Source organism: Lepidochelys kempii, chromosome 13 (assembly GCF_965140285.1).
Source record: "Lepidochelys kempii isolate rLepKem1 chromosome 13, rLepKem1.hap1, whole genome shotgun sequence".
NCBI classification, from domain to species: domain Eukaryota; kingdom Metazoa; phylum Chordata; order Testudines; family Cheloniidae; genus Lepidochelys; species Lepidochelys kempii.
Window position 1 is genome coordinate 8,687,668 of NC_136392.1, and position 18,031 is coordinate 8,705,698.

At 41.3% G+C, this 18,031-nt stretch overlaps 1 protein-coding gene and 2 long non-coding RNA genes across 8 annotated transcripts in view; 2 read left to right on the top strand and 1 right to left on the bottom strand.

Annotated features, from left to right (window-relative positions):
- Positions 1-2,525: 2,525 nt before the first annotated feature.
- MTG2 (mitochondrial ribosome associated GTPase 2) lies at positions 2,526-17,161 on the bottom strand. 6 transcript variants are annotated; one of them, XM_073309166.2, is made up of 7 exons: positions 17,071-17,161; positions 15,573-15,785; positions 12,247-12,394; positions 7,403-7,518; positions 5,793-6,011; positions 3,802-3,940; positions 2,526-3,416 (listed from the first exon to the last, which is right to left on the bottom strand). In XM_073309166.2, the coding sequence occupies exons 2-7, from the start codon at positions 15,777-15,779 to the stop codon at positions 3,022-3,024; spliced, it is 1,224 nt and encodes a 407-aa protein (XP_073165267.1). In that variant the 5' UTR covers positions 15,780-15,785; positions 17,071-17,161; the 3' UTR covers positions 2,526-3,021. The 6 variants fall into 6 exon arrangements, with proteins under 6 accessions (XP_073165267.1, XP_073165272.1, XP_073165269.1 ...); XM_073309171.2 differs by having other exon boundaries at positions 17,087-17,140; XM_073309168.1 differs by lacking the exon at positions 17,071-17,161 and adding an exon at positions 16,197-16,281.
- LOC140896960 (uncharacterized) lies at positions 4,314-6,495 on the top strand. Its single transcript, XR_012154652.1, has 2 exons — positions 4,314-4,435; positions 5,554-6,495. It is a non-coding gene; the product is annotated as an uncharacterized LOC140896960 (long non-coding RNA).
- LOC140896958 (uncharacterized) overlaps positions 17,018-18,031 on the top strand; it is a 32,784-nt gene continuing 31,770 nt past the window's right edge. The window contains exon 1 of the long non-coding RNA XR_012154651.1: positions 17,018-17,223. This is a non-coding gene — a long non-coding RNA (uncharacterized LOC140896958). The remainder of the gene's footprint in view (positions 17,224-18,031) is intronic.

Below are 18,031 nucleotides of genomic sequence, written 5' to 3' on the forward strand. Positions count from 1 at the left end.
CAAGTCCTACTGCTTTGCAACGTAGGGACAACCCCACTGGACTTGCGCTCTGGGAATCCACTAAAAGCTTACCACAATCCTACAGACAACTTCTTTGTCCTCTGGACAGTCAAGTTTGCTGGACAGTCAGTTTTCCCACACTGCAGCACAAAGAGCTTGAGTGGCCACATTTTGGGAGGGCACTAGAAAGTCCGGGACACGGGTGGTAGGACTTGGGCCGGCATAATGCAATGTAAATGCTGAAGCCCCAGGTTGGAACCCAGGGTTCAATAATTGCTAACTTGAGGTTACAAATGAGTGTAGATGTTCAAGCCCTAGGTTAACAAACCCAGAATTTGCTAACTCCAGTTCTACTACTAACCCATGGCTTACATTGTAGCATAGACATACCTTAACAGGGACCTCATCAACTTAAAAGCTAGTCAATTAAAAACCCATCCAGAGGTAAAAGTATACACTTTCCACCCCTCTCAACTTTGGTGGTCTGACAATATTTTCCTGTGTTTCTCTTGCGTTGCTGTGTGGAAAAAAACCACACAAACAAAAGAGACCGTGAAACTATATACCAAGTACTGTCAAGTACACACAACAAATGGAAAATAAAAAAAGGAAAATAATGTCTCTAATCTTTTTCAGTTACAGAAATATTAGATGTTATTGATAATAAATACATTTCAGAGAAATTAGATTCTAAGGTGAACCATGTCCCTTCAAAGTGAGTACTACATTTAAACTTGATTCCACTTAAACTAGTTTCTAACACAGCTTGCCTGGCCAACATGGACTAGGCCAATCTGTAAAAATAGTATTTTGAAGCCATGTTTCAACCAGGATCATGATTAAACCAAGTTCAGAAGTGTTCCCAAATTCTGTTTAAAGGCTAGGGCAGAGCAGAACTTCAGGACCCATCTATTCTACAAGTGTAATCATAGCAGGAGGTTCATAGTACAACATGGCTGCCCTTCAATAGGCCAGTCAAAGCTTGAGTCTGGTTTGCCTGTAGAGCAAATCCTGGTACGATTGAAGTCAATGGGAGTTTTGCTATTGAGCTGAATGGGACCTGTAAATCTGTCTGTTTGCTTTGTCAGAAACAACTGGGGAGGTACATATACATGTAGCTTCTATACTTGACTTTTAATATCTCTAACTGGGGCAAGATGAAAAGGATTGAACGGTACCTTTTTCACCGAGAGACCAAGACAGTACTCTAATATATGGGATGAAGTTGGCAGGCTAAACAATTACTCAAACCACCAACGACCGCCACTACCCCACACTACTGTCTGCTAATGGCAGAATCCATTGAGTGTTCCATTACATGAGATCACCTCTTTTCTTAAAAGGAGGGTGTAAAAAGCTAATAGAGCAGGGATACAATTAACCCACTTTTTTTCCCCAAATTTCTTAGGCCTTAAATGACAACTGTGGTTCACAAGATATATCGCGCTTTAAAGCCCCTAAAAAGAGTTTGCGGAGCAGATGAAGCACTGCTAAGTGGTATGGATTTGTATGATACAATGGCAACAGAAAGGGAGGCATGGAAGTATGGAAGTTCCTGTTTTGATATGAGGCCGTTTAGAATGCTGATCAGCCAAAATCAGAATACTTAGTTTGCACAGCAGCAGTGATAAGGGGCTTTAAAATGACAGATTTGGACTTGACAGTGTCTAAAGCAACGTTTCTCAAATGCGGCACCATGGCCATATGCAGCCACAAGTGACTTTTCTTGCAGCCACAACCTCCTGGGCAGTGATTTGGGGGGGTGGGAGGGAAGGAAGAGGAGGTCAGCAAAGCCGCAGCCCCCTCCCCCACGGCCGCCAGCAATGGTTGGGCCTTGCCCACCTCTGGAGACACAAATGCTGGAAGAACAGATAGCCAGTGAGTTCCCCACCTTCCCAAGGCTGGTGGCGTCAGGCTCCAGCCCTGGGATGGCGGGTGGCAGGTTCCAGCCATAGGCTTTAGGCTTCATATCCCAGACATACGATGGTGGGCTCTGCCCCTAAGGTCAGCCCCCGCACATGACACCAGGCCCTCACTGCCTCCCCCAGTGCTCCTGTCCCCTGCTGCCTCCATATCCACCTCCCCATCCAGGGCTTAATTTATCCCCAGGCTTGCCAGGGCTGAATAAGTCTGCTGTGAAAAGTGATATTTGTATGTTTCTTAATATCACTTTTCAGAGGAGACTTGGTAACTAGGAAGTCTAAAAAAAAGCAAAAGATTTAACAAGAAAAAAAATTAGAATGTGCAAAGCAACGTATTCATGTTTCTAGTCTGTTTCAGTTTAGTAAAGAAGAGAGACAACTGTACATTAGTTTTATTATTGAGTCTGCAAAAAAAAATCCTGCATAAATAAATTAGAATGATATGGAAATGTGTATGTGCATATTTATTTGTTTTTCCTAAAGTTAATTAAGTATTTTACGAAAAATGTCTAGTATAACCTACTGTAAACCAGAACTTGTATGCAAGTTTCCTTAGATTACAGGCCAATTTGTTATGCACATCACCACTACAAGTCTCACAAGCTTTTTCCAACAAAATTTAATGGCTGCAAAAATAGGAGATGCTTATAGTTCGATTTGTTTCGTGCAGTAATCGAGAACAAATTTACAGTGTGTTGTGTCCTGTGCCCCATGTTTCTCCTACACATACATCATAATAACATAACAGCAGCTGTACTGGGTCAGACCAAAGGTCCATCTAGCCCAGAATCTTGTCTTCCGATAGTGGCCAATGCCAGGTGCCCCAGATGGAATGAACAGAACAAGTAATCAAGTGATCCATCCCTGTCTCCCAGTCCCAGTTTCTGGCAAACACAGGCTAGGAACACCAACCCTACCCATTTTGGCTAATAGTCATTGATGGACCAATCCTCCATGAATTTATCTAGTTCTTTTTGAACCTTGTTATAGTCTTGGCCTTCACAACATCCTCTGGCAAAGAATTCTACAGGTTGAACATCCTGCAATAAATGTTGTTTTCCTCCTCCATTCAGCTTAGGGTTCATGGGAGCTCTGGTTCCTACCATTTGACTGGATTTTGTCTACGTGATTGTTCAGTATTTACATAGGCATCATACAAATCTCTTAGGTGCAACAATAATTCCTCCAGATTATCTCCTGTCAATGCAGATAGTGGGATGACGCTCTGCTCCACTCGCTCCTTAAGTAGTAGTAAGTTAGCCTTTGACTGAGGAAGATCAATCTTATTTCCAATGACAGCATGAGGTCTCTTTGACAAGCCTTCTTCATACTGCTCCAGTTCATATTTTAAGTCTTGGAGCTGAATCCATGGATCAGACACAGACAGATCCACCACAAATAAGAGAAAGCGGCAGTGTTCTATGTGCCTCAGAAAGGCCAATCCAAGGCCCCTGTTTAGATGAGCTCCTCTTATTATACCAGGAACATCAGCAACTATAAATGAGAGAGAACTGAATGTGAACATTTTTAATATAAGGGGTTCTATTTGTCTGTCTGTCGGTCTAGGTACTTATGTAGCTCCCTTTCAATGTAGTCTCTAAGAAGGCATTGTATGAGTTTGTCTGTCTCCTGCAGCCCTAAAAAAATCAAGTTATTTCACCAGAGAAGTCTGAGGTCAAGAGTACATACATGAAAAACAATACTAGGTTTAAAACCTATTTCATGTTTACATCAGGTTTGTAGTTCCCTAGAACTAGTAAGCTCCTAAAGAGTCATTTTTACAGTTTTTACTGTCTCAAGCAGGGACATAAAGGGAGACAATCAGATGTCACAACTAAAAGTAGTAATTATTATATAAACAAAATCTCATAACACATACCTGCCACTTGTTCATAGTCTTGGTAGTGAACAATGCCTACATGTGGATTTAAGGTTGTGAATGGGTAGGGAGCCACTGCAGGCTTTGCATTGGAGATTGCTCGCAAAAGTGATGATTTCCCAGCATTGGGGAATCCTACCTGGAACACAAATATTTAACCAGGCCACAATTCCAGATTAACCAAAATAAAGAGTGTTTACATTTGCAAATATACATCAATGGTTCTTTAGTAGTTGTCATAACTCAGAGCTGTACAGCCGTTTGTACCAAACGAATCAGTTTTGCATGCTCATGTCTAAAGATATCTGGGTGCACTTTTTTCTCTATTTTTAATTTTTCATTATATCATTAACATATATGAGCTTTCCATACAAGCCTGAACAAGTCTTACTCATAATCTGTATTTATTACTTTAAAAAACCCATCTCTGGTTGGTCAACCACTTGTCAGCTATGTATTTATTTTCAAATTCCAAAAAAATGGCGACTATACATTATAAAAATCTACTTGATTCTGACAAAAGGCTTGTCATTTTTTCCATGGACAGGATTTTCATGCCATGAATGGTGGCGGATCTATCATACATCTGACTACTAGGAGTAACCATCACCAATCATCTCATTTGGACTGTAAGGTAACAGAACCACAATATGCTCTGTGGGTAACCTAACATTTTTTTCTTTTTATTCTTCTATTGCAGTCTCTCTCGGAGGCTAGTTCCCCCTGACTCCTAAAGCCTACATCTTGAAACACTTTCCTAGGAAGTCTACGCTTTCTGGGAGGAATGGCCTTAGAACAGTTATAGGCTATCCTGTCTGATACAGACAAGTGTGTGTGCAGTGTCAACAGCACTCACAAGAAACTGAATCAGATTTTCCAGCCTGCTTCGGATAATCATTCTGAACAACTGCCATAATAAGTATGGTAGAGATCTGGAAACTCATGATTTCACAGTGTCAATTTTAAGCCCCGATAACGCTCCCATTAAAGTCAGTGGCAAAATTCCCATTGGCTTCTATGGGCATAGGCTAGGACTCAAAATGCTGGATTTAGTGCTGCCAATTTAAGACCCAGAGTAGACTGCACAAGCTAAAATACGGCTAAGTTTATTGAACCAGCCATGCTAGTTCATTTCTTTTTCTTTACAAAGCTCTTATGGGCCAGACAAATGTTGTAAGATTCATGCCCTTTACATACTGTTGTAAAATAAGGGTTTGTTCAACAGCTCCACCAGAGAGATCAAAAAATTGCACGGATTTAAAAATGAAATCAGATTAAACAATAAATTGACTTAGCATTAGCATACCATTCAAACTTAAATGCTAAGACAAAATTTACATATCTGAAACCTATACAAAAAGCTAACAAAGTTAAACATTTAATACCCATAACAATGCAAAGTAAAGACAGACTGAAGGATGATTATGTTTTTATTAAAAAGGGGTGTTATTTAAGAGCCATAAGTGTTCCTTGATGGCTTCTAGGTGTAACATGCTGTCTCAGTGCATGCCATCATGTCTCCCAGAAACAGCTTGTCCAATTACTTTAAAAGCAGCATCCAAAAGTTCTCCTTCAGTGGCAGAAGCCCCTAAGTGCCAAAGATTGGGGGTTTGATCCCTGATAACTTTGCTGCCTGCATACATTCAAGCCCTCTGTTATGTCAAGACGTATTCTAAAGAGACATTTATGGGACAAAATGTTTTATTATTGCAATTATTACTGAAGCCCGTACCTTGTTTCCTGTTGATTTAGCATGAAGCCTTTTACCAAAGACATATGGCATCAAGTTATATATAAAGTGGTAGCAAAAAAAGTGACAGAAGGGCTACTCAGGATACTCCTCTACTAAGTAATCATTGTCATTCATCTCCCACACAAACTTGCTGCGAAAACAACAAAATATAACAAAGCAACATTCTTTCGTCAGCTAGCCAAGTGACATCCTGAAAGCGTATGCCAAAGGTTAATAAAACAAAAGAGGCAATACTCACCAGCCCTGCATGTGCCATAGTCTTGAGCTCCAGATGGAGGACTCTTTCCTGACCTGATTCTCCTAGAGTGGCTGTCATTGGTGCTCGATTCTCATTGGACAGAAAGAACCGGTTACCCTTCCCTCCAGATCCTCCATAAGCAGCAACATATTCTTCGCCATGCTGAGCAAGATCAGCCACAGTTTTGCAATCCTCCTTAACTACAGTGCCCACAGGAACCTTGAAAAGAGAGAAAGTCCTAAACAAAAACAAACTATGAAAGTTCAAATACTTAACAGTACTGTTCAGCAGTTCCCGACGGCTGGCAATGTTTTCAGGGTCTAGCCAACACCACAACCCTCCATCTCCCAGCTGGGTGAAAGTGTGAAAAGAGTCATTACGACCCAGATCTAGCAGGAGAGGCCAAATAAGCACTCTCACTCTCGACCCAAACAGCAGTGTCGGACATTAAGAACTTTAATGGTACCATACTATTTTTTTTTGTGCTTTTTTGTGTTCCCAGTCCCAGGTTTCACAAACTGATGGTGAACCAATTCAGGATACCAACAGGGGGGCATAAGGAGATTATGGATCATACTGGGTAGCTAAAAAGCAAAGTAAGAATGATTTATATTTTAAAACGAATTAAAAAATAAGGAAGTAGCACAGACATAAGCAGACAGGGAATTTGTTTGTTTGTTTGTTAATAAAAAAACTGAACCAACGTGATGCATTACTATTACCACCTTGCTCGGGTATGCATGTAGAGGTGTATGTGTGTGATCTGTCTGGTTCTTGTCTTCCTCTCTACTTGAGAAGTGCTTACCTGACTTTGGGCATTTCCACAAATTTATCAATACATAAAGACACACCCCAACAGCTGACACAATTCCAAAACAGACTCTGAAGATTGACTTTATGGATAACACTAAACACAGGTATAAAGCTTAGGGCTGTATCTACAGTAGGCAAAAAAATGGTACTTTTTAGTGCGTGTTAGCTAGTGTATTAAAGTCTTAGTGGAGACAAGGCAAGTTGTAGATGTAAATATATTAGTTGGTCAACGTAAACCCTAGCTAACCTGTTAAAAATACATCTTTCTTTCTAATGAAGACAAGGCTTAGAAGCGAGGGAAGCCTCCCTTCATTTGTGCTAATAAACCATACAATAAAGTGTGAAACCTGTTTTCACGTGGGATCTGCAGACAAACGGAAAGAACAAACAACAATGCTAGAAAATATAGTCATGAGCTTGGTAAGCACAGTAGTGATCGGCATCAAAATGGACATGTCCCAGGTAGCAGAACTAGCCTGGGAAAAATACTGCTCTAATTTAACAAGTTGTGTGTTTGACTGCACTGCCTATTTGAATTCTAGAAGCAAAGGCTGGTCACTATTTGTTTTAGCCAGATGCAGCATGCTCTTTCAAAGAGGTTCTGGTATGAACAATGAGAACAAAGCGGTTTGGTCATGCCTGTGTGTGAACTAGCCCAGATGCTATGAACACTCACTTTGACTAGTCCCACTAGGACTACTCACATGCATAAAGTTACTCACACAGGTAAGCTTTTGCAGGACTGAGGCCTGAATTCTCATATAAAACTTTCAAAGTAGTCAGCAATAGTATCTTACTTTAATATACGTGTATCCACCATTGGCTCCATAACAGTTTTTGCTTCTCCCTCTTTCTCCATGAAAGCCTCGATACAATGGGAGGACTGAAGCCAGTGATTTGATTTGCTGGTCAGCTATAAAGCAAAACACACTTTAAAAACATTCTTGTGTTAAAAGAAATACAGTAGAATCATCTTTTGACCCCTTTATCTTTTGCAGTATACCACAGACAGAAGCATTCCATAAGCTAGTGAGAGTCCAGGGGAGGTATATGATGTCAATTCTCTTAAAGTAAAACTCCACCGTTTTATTTATATGCTTAAGTTTATAAAGTATAGAAACAACGGAAGTAACCCCACTACAAAACAAATTTATTAACCAATAAAGAACATCTATGATTTCACAGTAATCAATCCATTGCTATTTACTGGGTTAGCAATATGAGTACTAATAAAAAGACAAGTCCTTCTGACAAGTCACTGTGTTTTTAAATGTTTCACAAAGAGTCTGGACTTCTTTTTTTTTTAAATCACGCCACACAAGCTGTGATCTTATCAAACTGTGTCTTATTCTGTTTGTACAGTACCCATTATAATGGAGTCTCTGTGTGCCACTGTACTACAACTAATAATAATCTCACAAGCTATCCTAGATCAGACTTGCTCTGTAGATGACAGTGAAACTTCCAAGAAACATCCAAACCACTCTCCAAAGTAGTGCTGACACTATATAGGTGCTAACTATTATTATCCGGTAGAGGTGACTCCCTTCTTAATCAGTAGTGATGAATCAGTAACTCAATATGATACTACTGTAGAATGTGTAATTAGAATTGTTGCCTTTTGGAGCAGTACTCAAATCAGATCATGATCACTTGCGGTCATTAGAAAGTACAGTATTTATGTTGGCCAAATTCCAATTTGCAAAATTACATTCTCTCTCATTGTAGTCTTCCTACAGCCCAGCCTCAATGGGATTTGGCATTCCTCACTGCCTGTTTTATGTTGTTGTGTAGTGTTGATGAGTTCTTAAAAAAAAGTTGTATTTCACAACAGAAGCGGAGGCATGTCTGTGATGGATGAAGTTACTGTTGTCAATGTAGTATGTAAAACTCTGAGATGCTTTGGAATGCAAGATCCCATATAAGTGTAAGGATGAAAGGAACTATTGTAATGTGACTAAACACTAAAAAAGTTTTATTTTAAAATTGCTAAAAAATATTTTTGAGAAGCTTAAATATCAGACTTTTAAAAAATGATTCTTTACAAGCACAAGGAAGGGAACCTCAAAGACTTAATATTTGATTTATTCTACATCCTTCCAGTTCCAACGTTGGTGCACATGGTGGAAACTAGTTTCTTCCATTTCCCTCCGTCATTTGTTGCTGCTTCCTTCTGCTTTATGGTGCTGACATCAATTGTTCTGCCCTCCCTGCTAAGGATTCTTCTTAAGGTGTCTCTTGGGCACTCATTTCCTCAACTCAGTTGGTATCCACATGACAGCTTCATGGTAGAGTCTGTGCTGGCATCCGGAGTACATGCCCCAAAAATATCCAAACACTTCCTTCTGATACTGGTGGGAACGAGCAGCTGGTTATGGATTTCTCAGCTCTCTTTGCTGGGGATGAAGTCTTTCCAACCAATGCCCAGAATCTTTCATAAGCATTTATTTTTAAAGGTGTCTAATTTTCCATTTAATGTTTGATAGAAAATGTAAGATCTTCAGCTTTTGGAGCCATGTTAGCACTGAGATTTCATTTTAATTGAAAATTCTCAGTTTTCTTCTGGTGTTCTAGAGCTTAGATTTCTATACATTGTTGAGGTTAGTAAATGCTGTGGAGGCCTTTCCTGTCCTTGAGGTCACTTCCTTCTTGTGAACTCTACTGGACAATATGATGCTGCCTAGATAGGTGAACTATTCTACTTTCTTGATGGTTTTTGCCTTCTAATGTGATGTTACTATTTGATTCTGGGTTTCAATGAAGTTTTAGTAGAACTAATTTTGAACCCTGGTGGCCTGCTATTTTTGCCAGGTTGTCTATCTTTGTAACTTTTCACGCGTTTCGCTCAGTAGCGAAATATCATCAGCAAAGTCTAAGTCTTCTAGACATTGCCATCTACCCATGCTATATCAGTGTTTGTGTTGCTAATACACTTCTTCTTTATCCAGTCTACGGCTATGCCAAACAAGAGAGGTGATAAAATGCAGCCCTGTTTCATGCCATGATGAACGAGACTGTTGTCTGACTGTTCAACCTTACAGAGCATTTTGCATAGCTATCCATGCTTTGATGATGTTGACAACTTTAGCTGGGATTCCATAGGACTGAGGAATATTCTGCAATATATGTCTCCCCCCCCCGGCTATCAAATGCCTTTTGACAAAAATCCAAAACTGGTAAGGGCAGAGCTTGCCATTCTATTCATTCTTCTAAGATGATTGTTAGTGAGACTATCTGATCTACACAGGATCTCTTGGGCCTTAATCGTGCCTGTTCTTCTAAACTTTGCATCCACTGCTTCTTCATCCTGGACCATGTCACACACACACACCTTCCCCCCCAATAGAGAGTAGTATAACTCCTCTCTAGTTGTTAAAGTCAGTAAGATGACACTTTTTGGGGTATTGTGACAATGATTCCACATTTCTGCTGGTCCCAAGGGATCTCTTTTCCCCAAATTTGATTAAACTATTCTGAACTTAATTCGCAGTTTTAAAAGTGGGCCCAACCAACTCAAAATAAGTTACCTAAAGCCAAGACAAATTCCATATAGAATTGCTGACACAAAACCAGAAAGTTAGAAGTCTCTTCTCCCCTTGAAAGATGCAAGTAACTCCAAACAACAAGGTAAGAGACAAATGAAACTAAAAAACTTATGCTCAAATAAATTGGTTAGTCTCTAAGGTGCCACAAGTACTCCTTTTCTTTTTAAAAAACAGGTATGTCTGATGAGCAGATTTAGTGCTTTTGGAAATAACTTTTAATTTCAGAGCAAAACACAAGAGTCCTATTCTTCCCAAAACATCAAACATTAACCACAGTAAAAAGCCTCTGACAAAACCTCCAGTCTTTGTTCTCCATTTCTGTTATGAAAACTCAGTGGATAAAGATTGACTATTTCTTTTTAAACTAAAAAGTTGGATTTTTTATTTAATTCGTTTTAAAAAAAATAAACCTATTTTAAAATTATGACAACCGATATTAAGGGCTAATCTTATACTCTATTAAAATAATTTTAATTAAATAAAAAAATATTCAAGCCGTTTGTTTGCTACCAAAGTTTTGAAGAAAGTCAAACCACTGGACTTGTAAGAGTTACTGGCTAAGTACTCGAAATCAGAGTTTGTTGAAGTGCTAACCCAGGTTTTGACAGCAGCAGCCTCTTCCACAGATATAAAGAGAATATTTTCTTCCTTGTTATTTATTTAGCTAGTTAAATTCAATGACTATTTCATTCAAAGTTAAGATACTGATTGGAAATTAAGCAGGAAGGTTTGTTGTCCTCTTTCAATCTATGGATAAAAACGAGGTGAGAGAAGATACAATCTACTACTTCTAAAATCTTGAAAGACATGGTGACCAAAAACAACTAGTTCAATTCACTAATTCCAGATACTTCCTTTTTTAAATAAATCCCTTAGTTTTGAATGCAAAACCTGTTTTGATTAACTTACTTTTTTCCTTATGTATCCAGCACATTTCAGGTAGTTTTATTTAACTAATCAAAAACAAATGTTCAAATACTATTTTTGCGCATTTTTAAATGAATTCTAATTTCCATCCAAATGCAACTTGACACAAATCATGAATAAAAAAGGAATCACTTAGTAAATAAGAAATGTCATTTTCCATTTTTTATCATAAAAAGTGTGAAAAATGAATCTTAATAAATGTATGTTAAACTACATAATGGCTTAAATAAATGTGTATAGATATAGTATATCCTGATGGTTAGCAAAAAGAAGTACCAAATTTAGTGTCAAGGCTATATTTAGTTACAAATCAATATGTTTAATGTTTACCAGCCAATGAGAATCAACCTTTCTTTAGGAAAATAACTACAAAGCACAAATGCAAAACAAGTTTAAAATCACTGATTTAAAACAATCTAGGAAAATTCTCTGCTTTGCGCGTTCCACAGATATTAAGCCAATTAGTAGTTTCAAGTCTGTTTTAAAGGTCATACACTATATCCATTTTTAAGTGTGTATTTTATTCTTCTTGGATTCTGACACCACCCTCATTCATATTGTAGCACCTGAGAGTCTTCCAGAAGTGCATTTAGACACATGACTAGCATCTGTCATATTTGTTCTTTTTTTTCCCCCTCCCAAGAAGTTACCTTAGATTTTTTTAGTATTTATCTAGCTTACATTTTTGTAGCTTTTTATGTTTGCTGTGCCATGCATTTTTATTACTAAAGGCAAGGTCAAAGAAGCGCACCTGGAATGTGTGTGTTTAGTTCTATAAAGAATAAATGTTGGCTTTACTCCCTGCTTCAGGGGCAATCTGCGTCAGTGTGGGAAGATGACAGAATACTTTAGTATTTTCCGAGGCATATGTTATGAGATATTAAAAAGGTATTCGATTTTCAAATCAGTTTGACCTGAAATATTTTCTAGCTAGATTACGTAAGAATATCAGCGTCATTCACATCCCCTTTGCAGTGGCTGTTTGGAAGTACTGCAAAGAACAGATGGAGTGAAGAAAAACATTTCCCTGTCATATATATTTATCAATTCTAGCACTCAAACTCAGTTTGTGGAAAGACATCAAAAATACCTTTAAACAAAGGGACAATATTTACCATGCCATCCCTTAATCTATGGTGTACACGACAAAAAGGATATGCAACTTTTACCTTTCAAAATAACATGGCCCCCATCTCCTCCGTTTCCACCATCAGGACCTCCAAACTCTTTTCTAGGCTCACTGTGAAAAGAGTTAATACCCGGTCCTCCGTGGCCTCCAATCACACACACTCTTCGATGATCTACAAAATATCGGGTCTGCAATGGAGAGATAGTTTCATATGATTTCTCTACAGTTTAGTGAAACATTATCAGACCTCTGTCTCAACAAGCTGAAGGCTTCTACAAAACATAGCTATCTTTAAACGTCAGGAATTTCAATTTCCATTTGAAAATCAAAATCTATAGCATAGCTACAGTTCGGACATCAACCAAAGAAAGCCCATTAACCTAGCAATTATCTTGAAGAACGTACACAGGATCACACATGTTAAGAGACCCTTAAAACAAAAACATCTAACATACATCTTTGAGTTTCCACTGGCAAAAAATTCCAGAGAGAAGATGCTGAAAGATCGTCCTCCCTAATTATGTATATTAGGGAACTATTCTAATGACAATGAACATCTACTGAAAAAAAGAAAAAATGGGCGAGGTAATATCTGAACCAACTTCTGATGATGAAAGAGACAAGCTCTGAAGCTTACACAGAACTCTTCTTCTACTGAAAGAAGCAAGGAAACTCAGTGACCTAGGTAGTTGGCAGTACATGGAAAAATTTAAAAAGGCCAGTCTAAGCATATTTAAAAGTCTGTATGCTCCATGCTGACTAAATTCAGAGAGTTTCCAGCATCTGATCTGAGATCCTGGAATTTGTAAGAACTTTTCCAACAGAGTGGGAAAAACTGAAGGCATTTTGTGCATAGTGTCCAAAAAAAAACAACCATGCAGTGAACTATGGATGATACAAGGAAGATATGTGGGTCTCAGCAGCACTAAGATATAAAAATAGCAAGCTGTAATAATATTGTAAAGATGGAACTGTTCTCTGGCACAAGCTATCATTCACTTCAAACTAATGGAGACTGAACCTCAATATTAGGCATTAGACTTCTGCAATAATAAGAAGCTGAACTCCTTGCTGCTTATCTGAAATATTTGAACCTCAAGCCTACAAACCTGGGCTGGAAAGTTACAGAAGAGACTCTCTAAAGAGAGCCTCTGGGCAGGGACTGCATCTTTCTTACATGATTGCACAGTATCTAGCGCAATCCTGATTTGGAAGCTCTGTGTACTACTGTAATACAAATAGTAGCATCTAGCACTTTTGTTCTACTCATGAGTACAAAATGGAAGGAATGAGGCATTCAAACATTTGAGATAGGAGTAGATTTGGTCCTTATACATGAGCTAAAGTTTGCATGACGGGTGAAGGGGAGGGTTATTTTCTGGTATCAGTTCACTATTCCCTACTCCAATTATGCCATTCTTCATGCAAAGGTCAATCTTCATTTAATAAGACAGAACAATCCGATGTTCCAACACAAAAATTTACGGAAAGGTCCTTCTTGGAAATGGGGCAGAGTGGGGAACACTAAATATTTCCCATAGGCAGTGGTCCAATGGTAAAAGCAGGAGACAGTGTGAAGAGTCCTAGATTCTGGCCCGTTCTCCCACTGATTTACTGCATTACAGTGGGCAAGTCATTTTATCTTCTCTATGCACAATAAAGATAACAATACTTATCCATTGACCTTTGGAAAATTTTCTGGGATCCTCAGGTGAAAAGTGCTATAAAAGTATTGGCATGTACATAGGTATTTTCATGTGTGTCAAGATGTAGAGAAAAATTTACTTACAAATGGTAATACAAAACATGCTAAGGGACTTTACAACCAGGTGGAGAATGGATTTTTTTAAAATATAAAAATAACTTGAGTGGTGAAAAATTCTGTTACTAGTAAAGTGACACCCAAGCACCTGAGAAAAATCCAATTATTGAATAACCAAAATTGCTTTTGCACAATCACTAGTACAGCAAAACCTCAGCATTACGAACACCACATTTATGAACCGATAGATCAACCACATACCTCATTTGGAACTAGAAGTATGCTATCAGGCAGCAGCAGACACAAAAATAAATAAATAAAGCAAACAAATAAAAATAAAGGGAAGTTTAAAAAAAGATTAACAAGGAAACTATTTCTGTGCTTGTTTCATTTAAATTAAGATAATTAAAAGCAGCATTTTTCTTCTGCACAATAAAGTTTCAAAGCTCTATTAAGTCAGTGTTCAGTTGTAAACTTTTGAAAGAACAAACAAAATGTTCTGTTCAGAGTTACGAACAATCTCCATTGTCAAGGTTTTTGTAACGTTGAGGTTCTATCATAAAAATGTGACCGTTGCTAAAAAGCCTCTTTTTTCAAGTGTAGTTAGCACCACCAAACGGCAAAATTGCAAACTGCTGTTTTAAATTAACTAGATTCATTTATTGCTTATTATAAAAAATGAATTCATTTCCCTGCAGCTGAAATATAGAACCAAAAGGAAGCGCCGAAACAAAAAAGAGAAAGCCTATGATTAACCAGCCATTAAATCTAGGCAATTTGTGAGTTGCATAAGTTCTTTAAAAAAAAAACAAAAAAAGCAAAACACTACTTGAACTTTAGAATAGCAACTGTCTAAAAAACAAACATGTTTTGTTCTATGTCATTTTTCCAACCCAAAAGAGAATTATGATCATTAAAACCTCTACAGCAGTGGTTCTCAACCTTTCCAGACTACTGTACCCCTTTCAGGAGTCTGATCTGTCTTGAGTAGCCCCAAGTTTTACCTAATTTAAAAACTACTTGCTTACAAAATCAGACATAAAAATACAAGTGTCAGAGCACACTATTACTGAAAAATTGCTTAGGTTCTCATTTTCACCATATAATTATAAAATAAATCAACTGGAATATAAATACTGGACTTACATTTCAGTGTATAGAATATATAGTATAAACAAGTCATTGTCTGTATGAAATTTTAGTTTGTACTGACTTCACTAGTGCTTTTTATGTAGCCTGTTGTAAAACTAGGCAAATATCTAGATGAGCTGATGTACCCCCTGGAAGACCTCTACATGTACCCCTGATTGAGAACCACTGCTCTACAGAAAAGCAACTCCTATAGTTACTACTACCATTGAAGTAATCATGAATAACGTCACTGTGAACTGAGATTTTTATTACATGAAATACTTATTTACAACTATTTTTTCCCACTATCCAAAATTAATTATATTTCATAAAAATATTTCCTTAGAATGACAATGGTAAGTGGGGAATATACACAAAACACTCATCTCTAGGACTGGTGTGTTCTTTTAGCATACAACAAGTTCTTTGAACAAATCGTAGGTTAGCCTATCTGAATTTTAGTTTAGACTTACCAGCTTCTTTTCTGATATTGCTCTTTTTTGTTTCAGCCGTTGTTTTTTTGCACACTTTGCACAGCTTGTGGAAAGAATCCTCTGCCAGCAATTAACATGCTGCTGCAATAAGCAACTCTGTATATGTGGTGAATATACAGGTCTCCATTGCCGTAAGCCGTCCAACAAAGTCCATGTTCTTGATGACAAGATTTTAGATCCCAGCATATCCACCTAGAAAGTGAAAATTATAGACAAAGGAAAACCACTAACTAAAATTCACCTTTGTGGCTCTAGAAACAAATTTCACATGCAAGTCAAGAGAACAAAAAATCAGTTTACATCATGAAACACATAATGGATTAGAAAGCCAAGGTCCAGGGATTGACCAATATTTCACCAATATGTTCTTACTCAATCGCTGTAATAGCCTTCTGAGAGTAAGACACCAAGCACATATACCTCCCCAAACTGATTTCCCCTCACTAATGCCTGTGCACATGCATTCATTACTGCAAGGCTGTTCAGAAGCATGGACTATATATAATATACAGAACCTCTATTTACTCAGGTTTCAGAGGAACAGCCGTGTTAGTCTGTATTCGCAAAAAGAAAAGGAGGACTTGTGGCACCTTAGAGACTAACCAATTTATTTGAGCATGAGCTTTCGTGAGCTACAGCTCACTCCTTTTCTATTTACTCAGCAGCAGAGAGCCCCTGCGCGCCCCCCCCCCGCCAGCCCCTGCGCGCGCCCCCTCACAGCCAGCCCCTGCGCGCGCCCCCCCCGCGCCGCCTCACAGCCAGCCCCTGCGCGCGCCCCCCCCCCGCGCCGCCTCACAGCCAGCCCCTGCGCGCGCCCCCGCCCGCGCCGCCTCACAGCCAGCCCCTGCGCGCGCCCCCGCCCGCGCCGCCTCACAGCCAGCCCCTGCGCGCGCCCCCGCCCGCGCCGCCTCACAGCCAGCCCCTGCGCGCGCCCCCGCCCGCGCCGCCTCACAGCCAGCCCCTGCGCGCGCCCCCGCCCGCGCCGCCTCACAGCCAGCCCCTGCGCGCGCCCCCGCCCGCGCCGCCTCACAGCCAGCCCCTGCGCGCGCGCCCCCCCCGCGCCGCCTCACAGCCAGCCCCTGCGCGCGCGCCCCCCCCGCGCCGCCTCACAGCCAGCCCCTGCGCGCGCGCCCCCCCCGCGCCGCCTCACAGCCAGCCCCTGCGCGCGCCCCCGCCCGCGCCGCCTCACAGCCAGCCCCTGCGCGCGCGCCCCCCCCCGCGCCGCCTCACAGCCAGCCCCTGCGCGCGCGCCCCCCCCGCGCCGCCTCACAGCCAGCCCCTGCGCGCGCGCCCCCCCCCCGCGCCGCCTCACAGCCAGCCCCTGCGCGCGCCCCCTTCCCGCGCCGCCTCACAGCCAGCCCCTGCGCGCGCCCCCCCCCCGCGCCGCCTCACAGCCAGCCCCTGCGCGCGCCCCCCCCCCCCCCCGCGCCGCCTCACAGCCAGGCCCTGCTCCAGCCACTCTTCCCCAAATCCGAACCTTGCATAGCACCCACCAACCGCGAGGAACTTTCCTGTGGCGGACCCGCCCACTCGTACCACGTTCACTTGGACGCAGAGGTCACGACCTCACCCAAATTACGTCCTCGCCCGTCAGATGGGCGCACGCGCAGTTCTGTCCCCTTCCTCTCCGGTAGGTATGAAAAGCGCGGGAAAAGCATTGCGGTCAAATGTGGGCCCAGTTTAGCGGCTCTATTTGGGTTCGAGCCGCGCTATCTCCTCTCCTCCTGGCTTTCAGCCGGCTGAGCGCCCCCTCTCCCGCCAGCGGGGCTACGGGCACGCAGGAGCCTGGGGCTGGGCGAAGAACTAGCTCATGAGATGGCCTCGAGTCACCCAATCCCTGCCTTGCCCACGGAGCTCAAGCTCTGGCCCCGGCCATGGGGATGGGGTGTGGGGGGGACGCAGCGTGTACAGCCCCAGGTGGCTGGGACCCAGACACAAGAAGAGAGAGTCCCTGTTGCTAGAGCAGCTGGCTGGCATGGTCTCTGGGTGGAGATGCCCCTGCGCGCTACAAAATCCCTACTGGTCAGAGGCTGCTCCTGCTTTAGAAACGACCTAGGGCTTTGTCTGGGGGTCCTGAAATCGTCAGTGTTTCCTCATGTGTTCCGTTATCACGGCTCTTGAAATAGAGCCCGGGCCTGGCCTGGCCAAGACAGGCTTAACTTCGCTCCTGGGGTCTGGCGACACAGTAGCTGGGACAATGCTTCCCACCACATCAGATGCATGCTAGCTCCCCATAAGGTAGTGTACCTAAAAACAGCTGTGGGGCTAGGGTGGCTGGAACTAGCCACCTGGATCCAATCTTGCCTGCCTCCCGGTATGTATTTGGACACTAGCCTTAGCAGCTGCCATGGCCACCCTGCTATCTAGAGTAGAGCTAGCACATTTGTCTACCCAGGGGTGAGAATTAACCTTTTGGTGCTGTGCAGACCTACCCCTTG

Excerpts from the sequence above, each read along its gene's own strand:
- MTG2 (XM_073309166.2), bottom strand. The coding sequence starts at position 15,779 with ATGCTGGGATCTAAAATCTTGTCATCAAGAACATGGACTTTGTTGGAC. Across the intron at positions 12,395-15,572 it reads CAATATCAGAAAAGAAGCTG|ACCCGATATTTTGTAGATCA; the intron begins GTAAGTCTAAAC and ends TCTCCATTGCAG. Across the intron at positions 3,941-5,792 it reads CTATGGCACATGCAGGGCTG|GTAGGATTCCCCAATGCTGG; the intron begins GTGAGTATTGCC and ends TTTGTGTTCCAG.